General features: G+C 40.4%; 1 protein-coding gene across 3 annotated transcripts in view; it reads left to right on the plus strand.

Moving 5' to 3' along the window:
* Nucleotides 1–18241, plus strand: part of DYNC2H1 (dynein cytoplasmic 2 heavy chain 1) — a 669732-nt gene that overhangs the window by 52827 nt on the left and 598664 nt on the right. For all 3 annotated transcript variants that reach the window (XM_073613106.1, XM_073613107.1, XM_073613108.1), the window contains exons 10-17: nucleotides 910–1034; nucleotides 4823–4998; nucleotides 6263–6458; nucleotides 11638–11733; nucleotides 13213–13374; nucleotides 14116–14214; nucleotides 16128–16267; nucleotides 16349–16577. In XM_073613106.1, coding sequence (XP_073469207.1) covers nucleotides 910–1034; nucleotides 4823–4998; nucleotides 6263–6458; nucleotides 11638–11733; nucleotides 13213–13374; nucleotides 14116–14214; nucleotides 16128–16267; nucleotides 16349–16577 — 1223 coding nt within the window. The remainder of the gene's footprint in view (nucleotides 1–909; nucleotides 1035–4822; nucleotides 4999–6262; nucleotides 6459–11637; nucleotides 11734–13212; nucleotides 13375–14115; nucleotides 14215–16127; nucleotides 16268–16348; nucleotides 16578–18241) is intronic.

Here is an 18241-nt window from a genome sequence, read left to right on the forward strand (position 1 = left end):
AGAAACACCTACAAAATTACCACATTTTGGAAAGCAGACCCTCCAACATATGTCCTAATAGAAGTTTTTGGAAAATGATGAAGAAAATTGAAATGTATTCTTTTTTACACAAGCTAATCAATTAATAATATATTTCTAACACAAAACATGGGAAATCCATGGCTTTCAGGAGGCATACATTACACATCTAATTTTCTGAGTACCTGCACTAGTCTGGTGATACTGGCACTAGTGTGGCTGGTGATCAGGGACGTGGGAACGCTAGATAGTTCTGTAATGGTGACACCCAGCTTACTCCCCGTCAGCATGATGACGTCACTGGAATAACTCCACCTTATGCAGTGCGTCCTTACAGGACTTCACCATAGGTTTACTGGACCTTGGTTTCACAAATTGTGAAAACCACTGTCCTATGTGTTTGCATATGGCTAATGCCAGATTTATTTATTTTTTTAAAGATATACAGGTAAAAGACATCAGCTGCATGAAAATTATCAATATATGTTAAGATCTTTTAAAACCTTGTTTCTGTGTAAAGTAAGTAAATATAATGTACATAGGGGCAGCCATGTTTGCTGCCTACAGCTTCAGCTCTCTCATTTTGCAGAGCTACACAGTGGTTGTACTTTATTGATTTTTCTCACTGTGCAAGCCAGTAAGTGAGATGACTGTTTGAACTGATGTCTTGTCTTAACAGTTGTTAAAGTGACTCTAAAAAAAGTAATCTTCCTGCAAAAAAGGCAATGAATGTTTAACTGTTCTGTTGCCCCCGCACCAGCAAACTTTACTTCTATGAAGATAGAGGCTTTGTCTGAAGAATGTTCAGTATTTAACCATTTTATTACTTTATAAATGTATAAAGGACACAATTCACATTGTCTTTCTTGGGTTTTCTTTTCTTTTTTTCAGAAATTCAATCAGATTTTGAAACACATTGTCATGGCTCACCTGGAGAATCTTCTGGTCCACTGTCAGGCAAGAACCTCCCTGAAGTTGTGAATAATATTGTGTGGGTCCGCCAGCTGCAGTTAAAGGTGAAAGTTTTTGCCTAAATGGCCTCTAAACAGTCACATTAGGCTGTCAGGGACTCCTGTGCCTTGGGTATAGGGCTGCAACTAACGATTATTTTCATAATCGATTAGTTGGCCGATTTATTGTTTCGATTATTCGATTAATCGGTTAATAACCTTAAAAAAAGAGTGTGGTGTATAATTTTAGGTAATATGTAAAGTTTAAAAAAAGGAAATTTTATTCCTAAATATCTCTATACGCATGGGTAAATATAAATAACCAACTGTATGGTTAGTTAGTAAAATCTTTAATCCACTCTGAGAATAACAGACAGAAGAGCTATACTCTATAGACTATTAGAGATTGAATCTGGTAAATATCATCGGACTCAGATCAAATTTTTTTATTTAAAGAAAAAAACGTTCTAGACTGTTTTGCAGATTTTCAAACAGAACTGTAATATTATATGCTTTTCTGCAGCTTCTCCATTGAAGTATATTGAACCAAAAAAGCACCACTTTGCATTGAAAAAGGTCCTTGACCCTTTCCAAATACACAGCAGCTGAAAAAAGCATATATGTGAATGTTAAGTGAACTGTAGTGCAATTCTGCAAAAAATACATGGGTGGGGAACCAAGCCTAAGACATTTAGTAACATAATAGAGTTAAAAAAAAATTAAAAATTAGCCCTTCGTTTTTTTTACTGTGCAACAGTGAAAGTAATATTTACAGTAGAGATTTGCTCTTTTTGTACTATAAAGGGCTCATTTTAGTTTTTTTAACCCCATTATGTTACTGGCCGATTAATCGATTATGAAAATAGTAATGGATTAATTTCATAATCGATTCGTTGTCGATTAATCGATTAGTTGTTTCGGCCCTACTTGGGTATTGACAACACCGTATGCTGAATATTTAATAATCCATGAAGATGGCCAACTATTTTAGAAATAGGTAGTCTCTGTTATTTGGGGAAAATATGTGCTTATTGAAGGGGTTACATTGACGGGGTGCTCCAAATCCCCCTTTTTTTTTTTTTGTACATATAATGCAGATTGTACATTTAGGGAGGGAACCTGAACATGAGCTTATTATTTGTAGGGGAATACAGTAGCCTTTTATGCTGAAAATTTGTGGACACCTTAAAGTAGTACTAAAGCTTATTTTTGTTATAAGAAATACCTTGATATAGACCCAACTAGCACAATACAATAAGTGATTACTTTTAACATGGTCTATAAAAACATATATTTTGATCCTTTTCCAATTGCATCCTCCTGCTTACTCTGCGAGTATCCACAAACTATGGGGTTGGGGATCACACCCTCATAACATCATCATCAGTCACTTGTTGCACTACTTGGAACTACATGTCTCATTATTCCTTGTGCTGGGATGCATTCAGACATGCCAGTATGCACAGGCAGCCCAAGAGTACTACACACTTGTCAAGCCTCTGCTCCTCCTCCAAGGGAAGTTAATGAACTGTGACTCCCGGCACTGTCAATCATGTCCTTTAGAAAAGTGTCTTCAGTGTGTTGTCCTTTCAGGCTGCCTGCATGAGTTGGCACAGGCAGTTAGTTTCCTTATGTCTGCGGTCCTCTATTGGAAGCATGGACAAACAGGTGTCCAAAGAAATATACAAGGTAGTGGAGCAAATCTCAAACAGAAAAGATGAGAGCAGGCTAAACTTGAAGAAAAGATGGGCATACAACATTTAATCAACTTAGCGATATCCACAGATGAAAGGTATAACCAAAGTAGGGTTTAACATCACTTTATTGAGAAACTATAATGAATTTTTGTGGGGTTACTGTTTTGAGATATTGTAAAGTTTACCTAAAAGTCTTTGTTTGCGTTGTCATATTTTATGACTGTATTTCTAATAGTTTGAAGACTCTTCCACTTATGGCTATCTGTATATCCAGCTGCCCAATTAATTACTATCCTTGTGAAGAAATGCTAAGTATAAATGCAAAGGCAGCCAGAAATTAGCCATGCATTGCTTTATTGGTTTTACCTGTATGTGACAGTTTACAGTTAGCGGCCACACACAGTGTTGGCTACTGGCTGTTGAAGAGGAAATTTATGTTTAAAGTGACCCTGTTATCTGGACTTTAAAATGACAAACCACGCTGCCTAAAACGAAGCCGTTAAAATAATGTGAATTTGCTGCTGTTTTTGCTACTGTTCTCCTCTGTATTCTTAAGATACCAATGGCTTGAAGATTCCTCAACCTCTTGCACAGTAATGGTTGTGTTGGATGCTGGCCCTCCTCTGCAGGTCTTTCCGTCTGCTCCCGTGTCACTACTGTGTCCTGTGGTGATATGGGGGTTGGCAGAAGTAACCACAGAGTGTAGCGGGGACGCCAACATCTTACACTCCTGGAGAGGACTCCAATTCTCCTGTTATTACCGGGCCATGAGGCCGGAAGGGAGGCAAGTTGGGAGTAGGGGGTGGGGTTCTTTTAGCTGGTTATAGTTGGTCTTTGATATTTTTTAGATAACAGCTCAGGTATAAGTTTTTAAGCATTGTGAATCTTGTATGGCCCTGCGTGGCCTTAAATATAAGGCAGTGATTTGTGATAAGCTGTTGCCTGCATTTTTGCTCTTGTATTTGTGCAAAATGTTTGATTAAAAGAAAAAAAAGACATTTTAGCCAGCGATGTCTCATGAATACAGATAAGCACAGCGACACATACAGCAACACTGGCGAGTATTAAGCAGGTTCTTTTCCAGGCAACATGGTTTTTACAAGTCCAGATGACAGGATTGCTTAGTGCAGGGGTTTTGATTGCAGGTGGAAGCGGTTAGTTACTTAAAGCGGAGTTCCACCTGAAAGTGGAACTTCCGCTTTAATGACTTCTGACCCCCTGACATGCCACATTTGGCATGTTTTTTTTTTTTTTGGGGGGGGGGGGGGGGAGGTACCTAGTTTTGACAGGTACCCAGATCCCACTTTTTGAAGCCAAAAGCTGTCACACCCGGGTGCCCGCACTAGTGATGCTGGAATCGGGGAGAGGTGGGGAAGTGAACCGAGGCTTTAAGTGGCCACATCGCTGAACCATGGCACAGGTGAGTGTGTTTATTTAAAGTCAGTATATACACTTTTTGTAGCTGCTGTCTTTTAATAAACACAAAAACGTCTGGAACTCCGCTTTACCCATCTATATTTCTTCTTCTTAAATCTTTACCTTTATCTGCATTTTTTTCATGGCTTTACAACGGAAGCATTGAATGCGTTGTCTACCCCATTTAGAAAATCTTTAACCAGTGAGAGGGCTCTTTTATCAGCTGTAGCCATCTTGCATTTGGATTTTTCCTCTTTTAGTCTCTGGGAAGGATTGACTAGTCGCACGGTCTTTCCATATATCCAAATCCTGTAGCTGCTGCTATAGACTGCAGTGCCAGTACTTTGTCCTGCTTCATATGTGCATTGTATATAGAAGACGGGTAACTGACTCACCAGATGCTGTTCCTGGCAGAGGTTTTATTCAGATACCAGAAACAGAAGGTAATGTGTTGCTGATGGATTAAGCTCCCTATTTCTGTTTCCCTTTTTTCGGTTCTATTCACATCACCAATTTCACGCTTTATGCCACAGTTGAAATATTCTTCTAACGTCAGATAAAGGTAAACATTTAAAAAAAATTACCAGTGTTAAGTGAGAAAATAAAGCCTTGTGTTACTTGAAGGTTTTTTCCCTTTTTATTAGTTCAGTAAGAAAATGAAAGCACTTATACTCCAGGACACTTACTATGCTTTAGCGCACTCTTGTCTCATTGTTTTCTGTACCTCTCTTTTGAAATAAGGTGGAAGATTCAGTGAAGATAGCGGAAGCCCTTCTGTCTGACTTGTCTGGGTTTCAGTCCTTCCATAAAAAAGCTGCAGAGCTGCTGGAACAGTTCAAAGAATATGAACAAGAACAATTTAATGATTGGTCGAGAGAAATTCAGGCTGGGTTATCCGACCCTAAATCAGGTTTCTGGTTAGTATTTCTGGAAACAGTGGGTATATGACTGTGCCATGATGCCAAGCCATGAATTTTAAAATTAAGTTATGGGCGCAAAGTCTGTGATCAGCCTGGGTATACTAAATGACAAACTCATTTTAATTTTTTATTTTTTTTATCCTGTTAGTGCTTTTTAAATAAAGGGTAATCCATAAAAAACTATACATGAAAGATTTGCTTTTAAGAATAAAATGCTTTTTTTGTAAAAAAAACCAAAAAAACCCAGCTTTTGCTGCAAGGCTTGCCTTTAGTTCAGAGCAGCCACACACAATTGAATGATGCCATTTCACTCTGAGTTCAGTCTTTCAAGGATCCGTCCTCTGAGAAGACATCGTCATGCAGCCTGGTCTAGCAGTACTCCATATGGTGCTCACATGTCATAACATGCAGTAACGTAATAAATGTGCAGCTCAGTCCAGGAGGAAGAACCAGCTACCCTAACCCACAGAGACTGAAGAGTAAGGACTCTTGACACCACCATCACCTAGTCTGCAGACTGCATGTCATATGTATACATATTTGAAAAAAAATTATCTGAAGAGAGCCTGAGAGAGGGATTTGCGGGAAGCTAGACTTCTATTTTAAAGAGAAAAAAAACCTAGAGGAGACTTTAAAACAAAAGATGTTGACTTGAGATTTTTTAACAAGTGTGGTGCAGTCTAGGCAAATAATACTAACCACTCTTTGCTTTTTAGATACCATCCAATGTATTTTCTATCAATAAAGACTTCAAATACTTTCCCATAAAATTATAGTCCTTGTCAGATGTGATTGTACACATTAGAATAACCTTTCCAAAAAGTTTCCTATAGTGGTTGTGGTCAGTGAGACTATTATACACTTTATGCCCAAAAGTATGTTCCTTCTGGTATTTCCAGAGAAGGACACTTAATGCTACAGCATACAAAGGTATCTGAGAAAATTGTGCTAATTTTGTGAGGTCATATAGATGTGGTGGTCAGGTGTCCACAAATGTTTGGCTGTGTAGTGTAGAAAATATTTTCATGGGTCTAGTAGCCCCAGAACTATACTGTCCTAAAAGAGCAACACTAAAAGTATCCACCCAGTGTGTTAACAATGACTTGATATCCTGTAGTATCCAAAATGCATGTTTGGAGAGTACGAAAACCACTAACTAGACCCAAGAATCAAATTTAAATGGAGTATACCCTCAAAATGGATTTATTTTCAGAGAAAGATATAGCAGTTGACGTATATTGACTTTATTATTTTTGTGCAGCATCCAGCCCAACAATCTGGTTATGGAACTGGATCACTCTAATGGAGCATTGCAAATCCACTATTCTGACCGGCTGGTAACTCTGTTGCGGGAAGTTCGCCAGCTTTCATCGCTTGGATTATTAATCCCAGCTAAGATCCAACAAGCAGCTAAAACTGCAGAGAAGTTCTATAAACCTGCAATGATTCTTAAACAGGTATTTAAAAGAATGTATCAACCGACCATTTCATATTCCTGATATGTGCCTGCTGTACCATGTACTTGTATGAGAAAGTATCCTGTTCTCCTTGTATTGCTTCCTTTGTGTGAAATCCATGGTGTTCCTGCCAGTCCCTCTGCTTTCCTAATAAAAACTGACCACACTAGGCATGAGAGCATTGCTTGGTCAGTTTTCTGGCTGTGCTGGGAGCTAATCCAGTGACCAGCCTTGTGTTGACACGCCCCCCTGCATTCATTGTGAAGATACTTGTGATGCTGTTTCTCCTCCCCTAGCTCTTATGCAGCTGAGAACAGAGTGTATGTGATCACTTATAGATGCATACACAAATGTCCTGGCTTTTATTTCTATTTTAAACTGAATGGGTTGTTTTACAAACTGAGGGTTTACGTGTTCTTTTAGTAAAACCCTGCTGAGATATTCGTTGTATCTTTCTTTGGTCTTAAAAATTATAAACAGCAAATATATGTGTGTTGGATGCATCAGTGACAAATATCCCCTGCCATATTTTTCAGTGTTAATTAAAGCTGAAATTGTGTATGTTTATGAGACGTACAGTAATCCAGCGTGATGCAATTCCTGCAATTTTGCCTTTGTGCAGGAGCTTTCTGCAATAAAGACCTTGTGGAGGATGACCGGTCTTGTCTCCGCCCCCTCCTGTAGTTTTCTTCAGGCAGCCTGTAGTGTGCGGACCTGCTGGGTCCCTCCCACAGCTCTCCTTTCTGTACAGCACAGTAATGTTACCTCTACGTTTTACAAAATGACAAAGAGAGAGCAAGCGAGCAGTCAAGCAGGCAAGCAAACAACAAAGAGACGGGACTTTATATGAAGCACATGCTTGCAAGTCAATCAGTTGGTGGATTAATAAAATGTTTTAATAAAGCATATACAATGCATAGTCAGTCATATACAATGAATAACATATAGTTTACTGATGTCAATATTCAAAACAATTGAAAATGGTAATAATTATTATAAATATTATTACCATTTTCAATTGTTTTGAATATTGTCATCAGTAAACTGTATGTTATTCATTTTATATGATTGACTATACATTGTCTCTTTGTCAATTGATAGGGATGGAAAGATACGGCCTTACCAGGCCATAATTTAATTTTACGGTCACACAAAAACCCCCCCTTCGCTTTTCTTAGTACCACGTTTTACAAAATGATAACTAGGTTTTCACAGGCATTTAATACTTACAAAGTGAAAGTATATAATTTGTGGCTTTAGAGCAGGGGTGTCAAACTCAGCTTCATCACGGACCGCATCAGCAATATGGTTGCCCTCCAAGGGCCGGTTGTATCTGTGAGACTGTATAAATGTTTTTACTCTTTATCATATTAAATAATTGCCTCTGCATTTGAATATTATCGGTTTTAATAATAACATATAAAGACTTATGCCGCGTACACACGACCGGTTTTCCCGTCGGAATAAACTCTGAAGGTTTTTCCGACGGAATTCCGCTCAAGCTGTCTTGCATACACACGGTCACACCAAATTCCGACCGTCAAGAACATGGTGATGTACAACACGTACGATGTGACTAGAAAAAGAAAAAGTTTAATAGCCAGGTGCCAATAGCTTCTGTCTCGTACTTGCTTCAGAGCATGCATCGTTTTTGGTACGTCGGAGCAGCATACAGACAATCCGTTTTCCCAATAGGAATTGGTTCCGTCGGAAAAATTTAGAACATGTTTTCTTTCTAGGTCCGTCAGAATTTTCGAAAAAAAAGTCAGATGAGTCATACACACGATTGGAATATACGATGAAAAGCTCCCGTTGGACTTTTTCTGTCGGACATTCCGCTCGTGTGTACGCGGCATAAGGCTGTGAAGGGCAGGTGCAGACCGGAACCCACTCGCGGTCTTGTAGCAGATGATGCACATCTGAAAAGGCGGGTCACACACTGATGTATCATCCACAAAAAAACGTTTTTGGAGATTGCTCAGACAGAACAGGGTCCGGCCATGGTATTCTGTCTGAGCAGTCTCCAATAAAGTTTCATGTGTAAGAAAAAAAGCTGCGCTATATAAATAGTGATCAAAAAAATGTGACTTAAAGAGTATTCATCTAAACGGATGGAGATGTGAAAGCTCCATACGTCACACTATTACATAAATATTTGAATGCAATCACAAGTGAAATGTGCAGAAAATGATTGAATAATGTAAACAAAGTGAAAATCAAAAACTTCTCAAACAGGTTGAGTCCCCTGCAATGGGCTATTAAATAGAAGCCCCGCTGAATATACAGTTCATAGTGATGTTCCAAGTGGTGATATTTCAGCCCTCTAAATAGTAGTGACATACGACCACAACACCAAGGGAGATGTGATAGAGTGTGACAGGAAAGTTCCTCCACCTGTAATATTACTGCCGCTTACCAGCTTTTAAGATCTCTTGTTTAAAGAGATCGTAAGTTTCTGTGGCTCTTATCCCTAGTCCTGGGTCTTTGAACTTGAATGGCTAGATGTCACCGGACTCTCTAAGCGGAGTATCCTCTGTACAGCACATGTACGATCTAGGTAAACAAGGAAGGGTACATCTGTTGGTAAACGCTCTGTGGTGCATCCATCACACACTGGTCAGTAGAAGGTATGCTTTTTCAGCCACTCTGTGGGCTATCCCATCTGGCAGGAAGATGGTATGATGGATGATATAAGTGGAGTACAACCCTCCTTTTCAATTAGAATTGTATTCTTCTCATATCCAGAGCACCTTCCACCCCTTACATCAAATGTCAAGAGTCCCCCATCCTCCCTTACATCACAGTGCACCCCTTTACCCTGTGCTGCTGTTGGGAAAAAGATGGGGTGGAGCTGGGAAGCAGAAAGTGCAGGGTCTGTAGGAGGACCAGGCGAGGGCTGGAGTAAGCTGCTGGAGTCTACTGAATGCTGAGACAAGGGGAGGCAGAGATGAGGGGATGCTGTGGCTGCACAGAGAGACACAGGATCTGTAGGAGGAGTTATGTCCTCCTCTCTGCTGCTGACGTGGGGGGAGGGGGCAGGCAGAGATGGGCCTCTCCACAGCTGCATGGAGAAATGCAGGATCTGGCGGAGTAGTTCTATCCTCTTCTCTGCTGCCAACTGCTGAGACAAGGTGGGGGTGTACTGTAGATGAGGCGAGAACCAGAGTTACAGGATAGGTGTGAGAGCCACATGAAATGGCCTGGTGGGCCATGTTTGTCACATGTGCTTTAGAGAAATAAAATTAATTCAGTTTATTGTTCAACTTTAAGATGGGGGGAAAAAACCTATGTCCATCAAGTTCCACCAAAATTATCAGAAAAAAAAGCACTCTACTTGATATAGAAGAAAGGCAAAGAAAACTCCTAAAGTTGTGGGTGTTCTGCTTCCCATTGTTGTATTCTTCATCATATAAAACAAATTAAAATTCCTCCGGAATGATGGGACATCCTTGGAATAGATGCAGCAGGTGTGCAGACCCTGGCAACTTAGGCTGAGAGATTTTCCCACTGAAGAGACAAAATAAACCTTTTGGTGGGCTCACTCTTCAGCAACTGCACATTTCAAGTGAAACGTACTGCTTTAAAGGAAATCTATAATGGCTTGAGGAAAATGTTCAATACGGTTTTTAAACTATTGTTTTATATCTGTTTTTATACTAAATACTAGTCTTTACCTTACAAATAAACACTGATGGGTCCATTTATAAGGGAGAGCAGGCTGCCAATCATTCTCTGTTATACACCACATAGCTGGGCACACCCTAGCCCATAATTTAGGGTCCATGTAGGTCATGGGATGGAGCCAATGCTTCTGAGAGAGCACTGTGATTGGGATGGGAGGAAAGCCAGTCATGTGTTACTTAGTCTGGTCATGAAATCTCCTGCCATTTTGTTTTTCTTACTCAATCATTCAGTAATATTGCACTGTTAAAGACTTTGGACTCCTGAAGCCAACCAGGGCCATCTTTAATGCGGGGCAAAAGGGGCAGCTGCCCTGGACTCAGTCATAGTTGTGGGGCCTAAAGCAGCTGCCCCTTGAGCCCATGCAAATACTTTTCCAGGTTTAGCAGGTGCAGCCAATCCCCTGCTTGCTCTCCTGGCTGGTTAATTCAAGCGACCACACCATGACAGGGGCGAGGCTCAGCTGTGGGCTGTATGTCCTAGAGCCCGCAAGTCACTCTTCTCCCTCTGTTAGGACCAGAATGACTATGACAGGGAGTGAGGCAAGAGCGGCTCTCTGTGCTCCCCGCTCACCCCCCCCTTCTCCAATCATCTACGCAGAGATCAGAGACACACAGAGTGGGCTGTTTGTGTGGATTCTTCTCCCTCACCCTTCTCCTGTCAGCAGCGAGGGGAGATTAAGAAAGCAGCGTCAGGACCTGAGTTGCTTGCAGCGGAGGACATTGTGAGTTGCAGGCAATCGGTGAGCAGTAATGTGCAGTAACCTCTAGCAACCAATGGGTGAGTGTTAGTGATGAGCAGTAACCTCTAGCAACCAATCAGTGAGCCTGGACCAATCAGTGAGTGTGGACCAGTGTGTGGATCTTTATGTTTACATAAGTAAAGTTTTTTTAAAAATAAAGCCAGCAATAGCGATTTGAACCATGTATGGGCAGGCTGAATGTACCCAATTTGATAGATCAATCAACTTGGGTCCAACCAGCCTCACAGATTTTACATGCGATTATCGCTAGTGGCTGTTATAGCCGCTAGCAATAATCACTGTGTTGGCAATGTCACTGTAAACACAATGGCTCCAGGGAAGGTAATCCCCTGTCAACACTGTGCTTATGGGGAAATCAAGCTATTTTCTTTCCTGCAACCTGTGCAACTATCTATGGTCGGCTTAAGTCTGTGTTGGGGGGCCCAAGAAAATGTTTGCCCAAAGTCCAATCAATATTAACCACAGACGTCCCTAAAACCAACAGAGTGCAAAACACTTCTGTGCTTTAAACATTTGCAGTGTTTTTGAAGGGAAGGGTCATCTCTCCAATGGTACACGGACACAAACGTATAAACTGACAGGGGTTTTTAACCCTTCTTTACATTGGCCACAAAAAAAGCATGTTAAATACATCCATGTGAATGACCCCTGGGGCTAAAGTATACATTTTACCTTTATGCTTGTGTGTGTGTAGGATGTATATCTGATATAAATGATGAATTATGTTGTCTTTAGGTTGCCCATTTCTACAACACAATAGATCAGCAAATGATACAAAGTCAGCGGCCCATGATGTTAAAGTCTGCACTGGCTTTTGAGCAGATAATAAAGGTGAGTTTAAATGGGTCTAGCAATAAATTATACTATAGAAATAAAATGAATATATATCTATAAAGAAAAGATAGCTTGAAGTGTCTTCTGCAGAGTCTGTGCAGTGCCTACATGTTAAAATGTAATGCACACGTTATTTGCAAAAACATATAATGGACTTTAATGGTAGGTAAGGTGTGTGTGTGTGTGTGTGTGTGTGTGTGTGTGTGTATATATATATATATATATATATATATATATATATATAAACATATTTTTTTCTTATTTGGTACCAAAATGAATAAAATCAAATGAATATAATCAAATATAAGACAACGTATGACTCGGTTTACTAGCTGTTTTTTCAATCCTCTGCTTTCTTAGCTCTTTAACTATTGGTTCGCTAATTCAACTAAATTTTATGTTATCTGACACATTATCATATTATATATAGCAACACAGTGGGGTGAGGCTAACTTTCTCTACGCATTCTACAAAAATAGGATAACCCACTTCTTTAGGAGGGCCTGAGAGAAAAAAACTTCTGTATCACACCCTCAGTTATGCCAGAGTGAAGCTGCATTTACCTCCCAGGGCGAGAACATGGGCATTGGAGGGAAAGGCCTCAAGGTTGATTGTAATCACTGGCAGGGGCTGCTTATATTTCAAGCTGGGAGTAGCCTTCTTCTCTTAAAGTGATACTAAAGTCTTGTCTTTTTTTGCTTAAAAATAACAAACATGTCATACTTACCTGCTCTGTGCAGTGGTTTTGCACAGAGCAGCCCAGATCCTCCTGTTATTGGGTCCCTGGCTGGAGCTCCTGGCCCCTCCTTCCTGTCGACTGCCCCTCACTTTAAACAACTTGCTATGGGGGCACCTGAGACGAGCTGCTGTTCTGTGTGTTCATTCAGACACAGAGCTGTGGCTCGGCCCTGCCCCCACTCTCTCCCCATTGGCTCACTGACTTTGACAGTAGCGGGAGTCAATGGCACCCACTGTGTGCCTCAGCCATTCAGGAGGGAGAGTCCCGGACAGCTGAGTCTCTCATGCAACATCGCTGGATCGAGGTGGGCTTAGGTAAGTATTAGGGGGGCTGCTGCACACTAAAGGTTTTTTAATGCATAGAATGCATTAAGATAAAAAAAACCTTCTGCCTTTAGAACCACTATTAAAGTGGATCCAAACCTATAATAAAATAATACTTTTTTATGGGCTCTTTATGTATTGTCTGCAATAAATATTAGGTACCCCAAGAAAAAAAAGTTTTTGCAAGTCATTTTATGTCATATTTAGAATGGGATACCAGAATCAATATTATCAGTGATGTAATATATGGATCTTAGATCAGGAGCTCTGACTCAATGCCACAGAAGTTTAACTGAAATATGCCAAAACTGATTGATTTCTGCGATTTGTTGCTTATCCTTCAAGACTGAACATATACACAGATTTTTCCTCTTATTCCTTTTGAGATGTATTAATGTTCATGCTTTCTGACAGAATTCCAGGGCAAATTCTGGTGAGAAGGATAATAAGGCACATATAACATGGGACAGTCCTAAAGAGCTGCAAAGTTATATTGAGAAGCTCCAGAGTGCAGCTGAACAGCTATCCACTGAGAACAGGAAACTCCGGAAAAAGCACTTTGACTTCTGTGAGAAGGTAAACTGTCACTTATGACTGGCAGAAGGAGAGAGGGAGCGAAAACACTTCATTAGAACTTTGGTACATTTAGTATTCACTCATGACTGGTAACAAACTTAAATAAAAAGTGATTCTGTTGATAAAATATTCAAAATAAACTCTAGTCATCACTCCCACACTTCCAGAAGTGTCGGATTGCTGGTTCCCCACCGAGTGCCGTCATTTAATCTACTGGACCCCATGTCACTTTGTCTTTTATTGATATAGAGGCTGCAATATTAATACTGTTATTGTTTTTAACTAAGATTTTGCACTTGTGTGCCTTGCTTAAATCAACCAAAATGGTGGCCACTTACATCATTACTAACTGACCATCCAGCTTCCTGTGGAAGAACTAAAATACAGGAAGTACTCCCCTGTGCTCCGCCTATCCCAGCATTCGTTGAACCTTTGAAAACTTGCTTTGAAAACCTTTGAAAACTTGCTTCCACCCACTCCTCCTCTGTTTATCCTATCCACCTTTTGGCCGATTGGCGGATATACTCGCAAGTTTTGACAGCATTCATTTGCTCACCACTCGCTCGCCTAAGTAGCTCTGAATGGAAGAGTAATATGCTTATGTTTTGAGTGACACTTGGGGGAAGCTTGCAATACCCAGTAAGCAATCATGATTTTGCCAGCTGGTTAAAATGTAGGAGGACCTAATTTGGTTGTATTGATCATAAGAAAATTTATCTAAGTGTCTCTTTTTTTATGCAGGTTGTTGCTCTTATGAATGTTGATTTACTCCGTCAACAACAGCGATGGAAAGATGGCCTTGTGGAAATGCGCACCGTTTTCTCTGATCTTGAATATCGGGTAGGGCAAAAGTCTTCTATGGGTGAAAACTAAAGCAACATAAGTCATTAAATCCATTTCATAAGCAATACCTTTTTAAAGTGACCCTGTCATTAAAATTAAACAAACTTCAAACAGATATACTTGCAAAAGAAGACTGTGAATACTTGCCTTTTCCACTGCCCATGTCATTAGAATGCCTCTCTGTTCATGGAAAAAACAAAAACCCTGGGTTCCTACGGGAAAACAAAAACCCTGGGTTCCAACGGGAAAACAAAACTTTGGAGTGTCATTTTTCCCTGGTCCCCTGCAGCGCTCAGTGGTTTCTCTTAGCAGCTTACATATCACTACAGGATACAGGACAGATGTAGATGTCTGTAGGATGAATCACTGAGTGCTGTGCATGACCTAGGAGATCGACACTCGTAGAAGTGTGAGTTAGGAATGTGAGGGAATGACACTAACCATACATGCCAGAATTTTGCCCGTTAGGGCAGCTTGTATTTGGACGAAGCAGAATGTGCCGGCAATTTTATACCTGTCAGTAGGGATGAGCCAGATGTTAGAGTCGAGCGCAAGTTCGACTCGAACATCAGATGTTCATTTGTTCGTAGAAGGCAGCTCTTCTGTAGGCAAGGGGCAGGGCCACCCAGCTATGTCACATGGTGGCACCGCCCCCTTCTGACATCACGTGATGTCAGAAGGGGCGGTACCACCGACCTGTCAGGTTTTTATTGGTGTCTGTGTTCCTGTTGGGGAGATTCACTCTCTCCTATTTGTCCTTTTTACTGTTATTATTGAAGGTGAAAGTAAAAGAAAATCCCAAATTTTGGGTTGTCCCCAGAAAAGTAATAAAGGGTAAATCTTCCAATGGGGACACTAGTTCTGGTGGGGGGGGGATTGCGTCTTAGATCTAGTAACCCGGAAGCGAAGTCATGACATCACTTCCAGTTTACTGAAGACTTAAAGGCACCAGAAAAAAATGACAGCATCCAAAACAGCCAAACCTGGCATTTTGAATGCTTTTAAGTGCAAAGGAGGGATTTGGGGCCCCCAGATCTCTTCATAAAGAGTACCTGTCACTGCCTATTACTGTCACAAGGGATGTTTGTATTCCTTGTGACAGCAATAAAAGTGATCAAAAAAATAATAATTTAAAGGGACATTGAAAAAATTAAAAATAAATAAGAAAAAATAAATAAAAAATTTAAAGTGCCCCATCCCTCCATGCTCGTGCACAGAAGTGAACGCATACGTAAGTATTGCCCGCAAATGTAAACAGTGTTCAAACCACACATGTGAGATGTTGTTGCGATCGTTACAGCGAGAGCAATAGTTCTTGCACAAGACTTCGTCTGTAACTCTAAACAGGTAACCTGTAGAAATTTTTAAAGCTTCACCTATGGAGATTTTTAAGTACTGTACTTTGTCGACATTCCACGCATGTGCACAATTTTAAAGTATGACATATTAGGTATCTATTTACTTGGCTTAATATCATCTTTCACATTATACAAAAAAATTGGGCTAACTGTACTGTTTTTTTTTTTTTTTTTTTTTTTTTTTTTTTTAAATTAATGAAAGTGTATTTTTTCCAAAAAAATTGTATTTGAAAGATCGCTGCGCAAATACAGTGTGACATAAAATATTGCACCGATCGCCATTGTATTCTCTAGGGTTTCTAGCAAAGAGTACAGATTTTAATCTGTAAGCAATAAGTATCAGAAAAAGGCTTAGACATGAAGGGGTTAAAATGATTACAGAGCTACATTAATGTGTGCTTAGAATGCAGCTTTAACTCAAATGTCCTCTAGATTGGACTATATATATATATATATATATATATATATATTATATATAACATTGTCTCACTATTCTCATGCAAGCTGTTTTTGATTATATTTTTCTCTTCATTTTGCTATTTTGGGTTTTAGGGGATGCGGTCAAGCGACATGAAGGCCTGGCGCCAACACTGGGATCATCAGCTTTACAAGGCTCTCGAGCATCAGTATCAAATGGGCCTGGAGGCACTTAACGAAAATCTCCCAGAAATTACCATTGATCTGACCTTTAAGTAAGAAACATTTTGTGTCTTGAAATAGATGCAGAATAGCACAAACATCAGCTTATGGTACTGATGGCTGATCTATTGCAGGCAAGGAAGATTACAGTTTAAACCTCCCTATGAAGAAATCCGTGCCAAATATTACCGAGATATGAAAAGATTCATTTCTATTCCGAACCAGTTTCGGGGCCTGAGCGAGACCGGCGAAGAGCCAATTTTTACTGCAATGCCTGACAGGAATGCTAATGGCCTCATCACCGTGTTCAGTAAAGCAGAGGATTTGTTCCGAAGGTTATCTGCAGTCATGGATCGATTTAAGGTGCGCTCTGCATTTCAATCGGGTTTGTCTAGTATTTAAGGCTGAGCTTCACTCTACTGCAGTGTCTTTTGCTGAGAGCAAATGGTAATAGGTACTCTTCCTTTTGTAGCTGTGGTCCCTGACCTGCAGTGTCTTTTGTTAGGAACAAATAGTAATAGGTTTGTAGCAGAGACCCCTGACCTTTCTTGTGAGACAGAAAATAATATCAAGTAAGGGACAGCCATTGACTGCTTTCAGTGAAGTTGTTCTTTAAAGGATCACCACATCACTCTCCGTGTAAGCTCGCCAAAAAAAATATTCACCCATATTCCCACTTTGTAGATCTTCACTGTGTGGCCCTGCCTAGGACCACTGAGCCTTTGCATAAGCAAGCCCTGGCCACGTCCTGCTCTTACTGCCCTGTATGTGTATGCCCCTCGATCTGTGAGCACCCAACATAGACAGGAGGTGCAGGACATAGCCAACACTTTTTCCTGCAAACTCTGTCTACAGGGCCACGCAGGTAAGATCTCCATTGCGACGCTAAAGTTAAGGATTTAGGAATGCGACTTACACTGGGGCGATGAGGACGTTGAAAGACTGCTTCTATACTAATGGAGTAGATTTTCACAATTTGTGATTTTTAGGTGGCTTATTCTGTTTGTAAAGAATAAGCCAGCGAAGAGCGTTCCAGGAAATGGTGCTGCTGGGAAAAATGTCTGCGCCTTCATTTGAACTTTACTTAATCCACTGCAATGAAGTTATTTTTTTACACGATTCTTTGACCACTGCTGTTCACATTGTGTGTGTAGACATAACTACAGTGGATTCACAGAAGCAACTGCTCAAACCAATGAACATATCAAACTGACTTTTCTTTAGATTCAGGGCCATTTGAGTAATACTGGCATTTTTGCTGGGCAGCTGGGTGAACAAGATGATTTCCCAGGATGAAAATTGGAGCCATTTAGCAGGTAGGCCAGGTCATCAAGTCAGTTTAAATGGCAAAATGTAATTTCTTTCTTGTCCATTTGGGGACACAGAAAGACTTTAACCTTTGGGATATACTGCTGTCTACAAGAGGACTGGACAATGCAAACAAACAAAGAAATTATAGTTCAGCCCAGGATACCCCTCCTACTACCAGTATGCCTCAGTATTTAGCCCCTTGGAAGGATGGATTCCTTTTCTTTATCTCTGCCATGTTAAAGACTAACCTATTTTTACTATCACTTTTTTTTTTTTTTTTTTTTCAATCAAGACTGCTATCTGGCATGTCATCCCTTGCCTGGTTTTTGGAGTACCTCATCTGAACCCCTCTGAATTGGACATTGTTGGGGTAGGTTGGAAGTGATTTTAGGCACAAGGTTAATGCCTCAGGGGCTACTTGCTGCATGCCTGTTCGACCGACTTCTGTTGAAGGGACATGTTGGAAACCTTTTGTTGATCAGTGGCTGCAGCCGCTGATCAGTTTATTCTGACAATGGTAGGTTCTGATGTCAAAATACGGTGTCCGGTGGGCAGGAGTCCTCCATTTGCCTTGTTTAAGTAGATGGAGATATCTATTTTTTTTTTTTTATTCAGCCAAAACTGACCATCTTTGGTCAGATTTCGAGTTTTTTCTGTCTTTGGAGACCTTAAGGTTTGTCCTGTGTGAGTGGATCCTCATCCCCCTCGGCTGATGT

Source organism: Aquarana catesbeiana, linkage group LG02 (assembly GCF_042186555.1).
Source record: "Aquarana catesbeiana isolate 2022-GZ linkage group LG02, ASM4218655v1, whole genome shotgun sequence".
Lineage (NCBI taxonomy): Eukaryota > Metazoa > Chordata > Amphibia > Anura > Ranidae > Aquarana > Aquarana catesbeiana.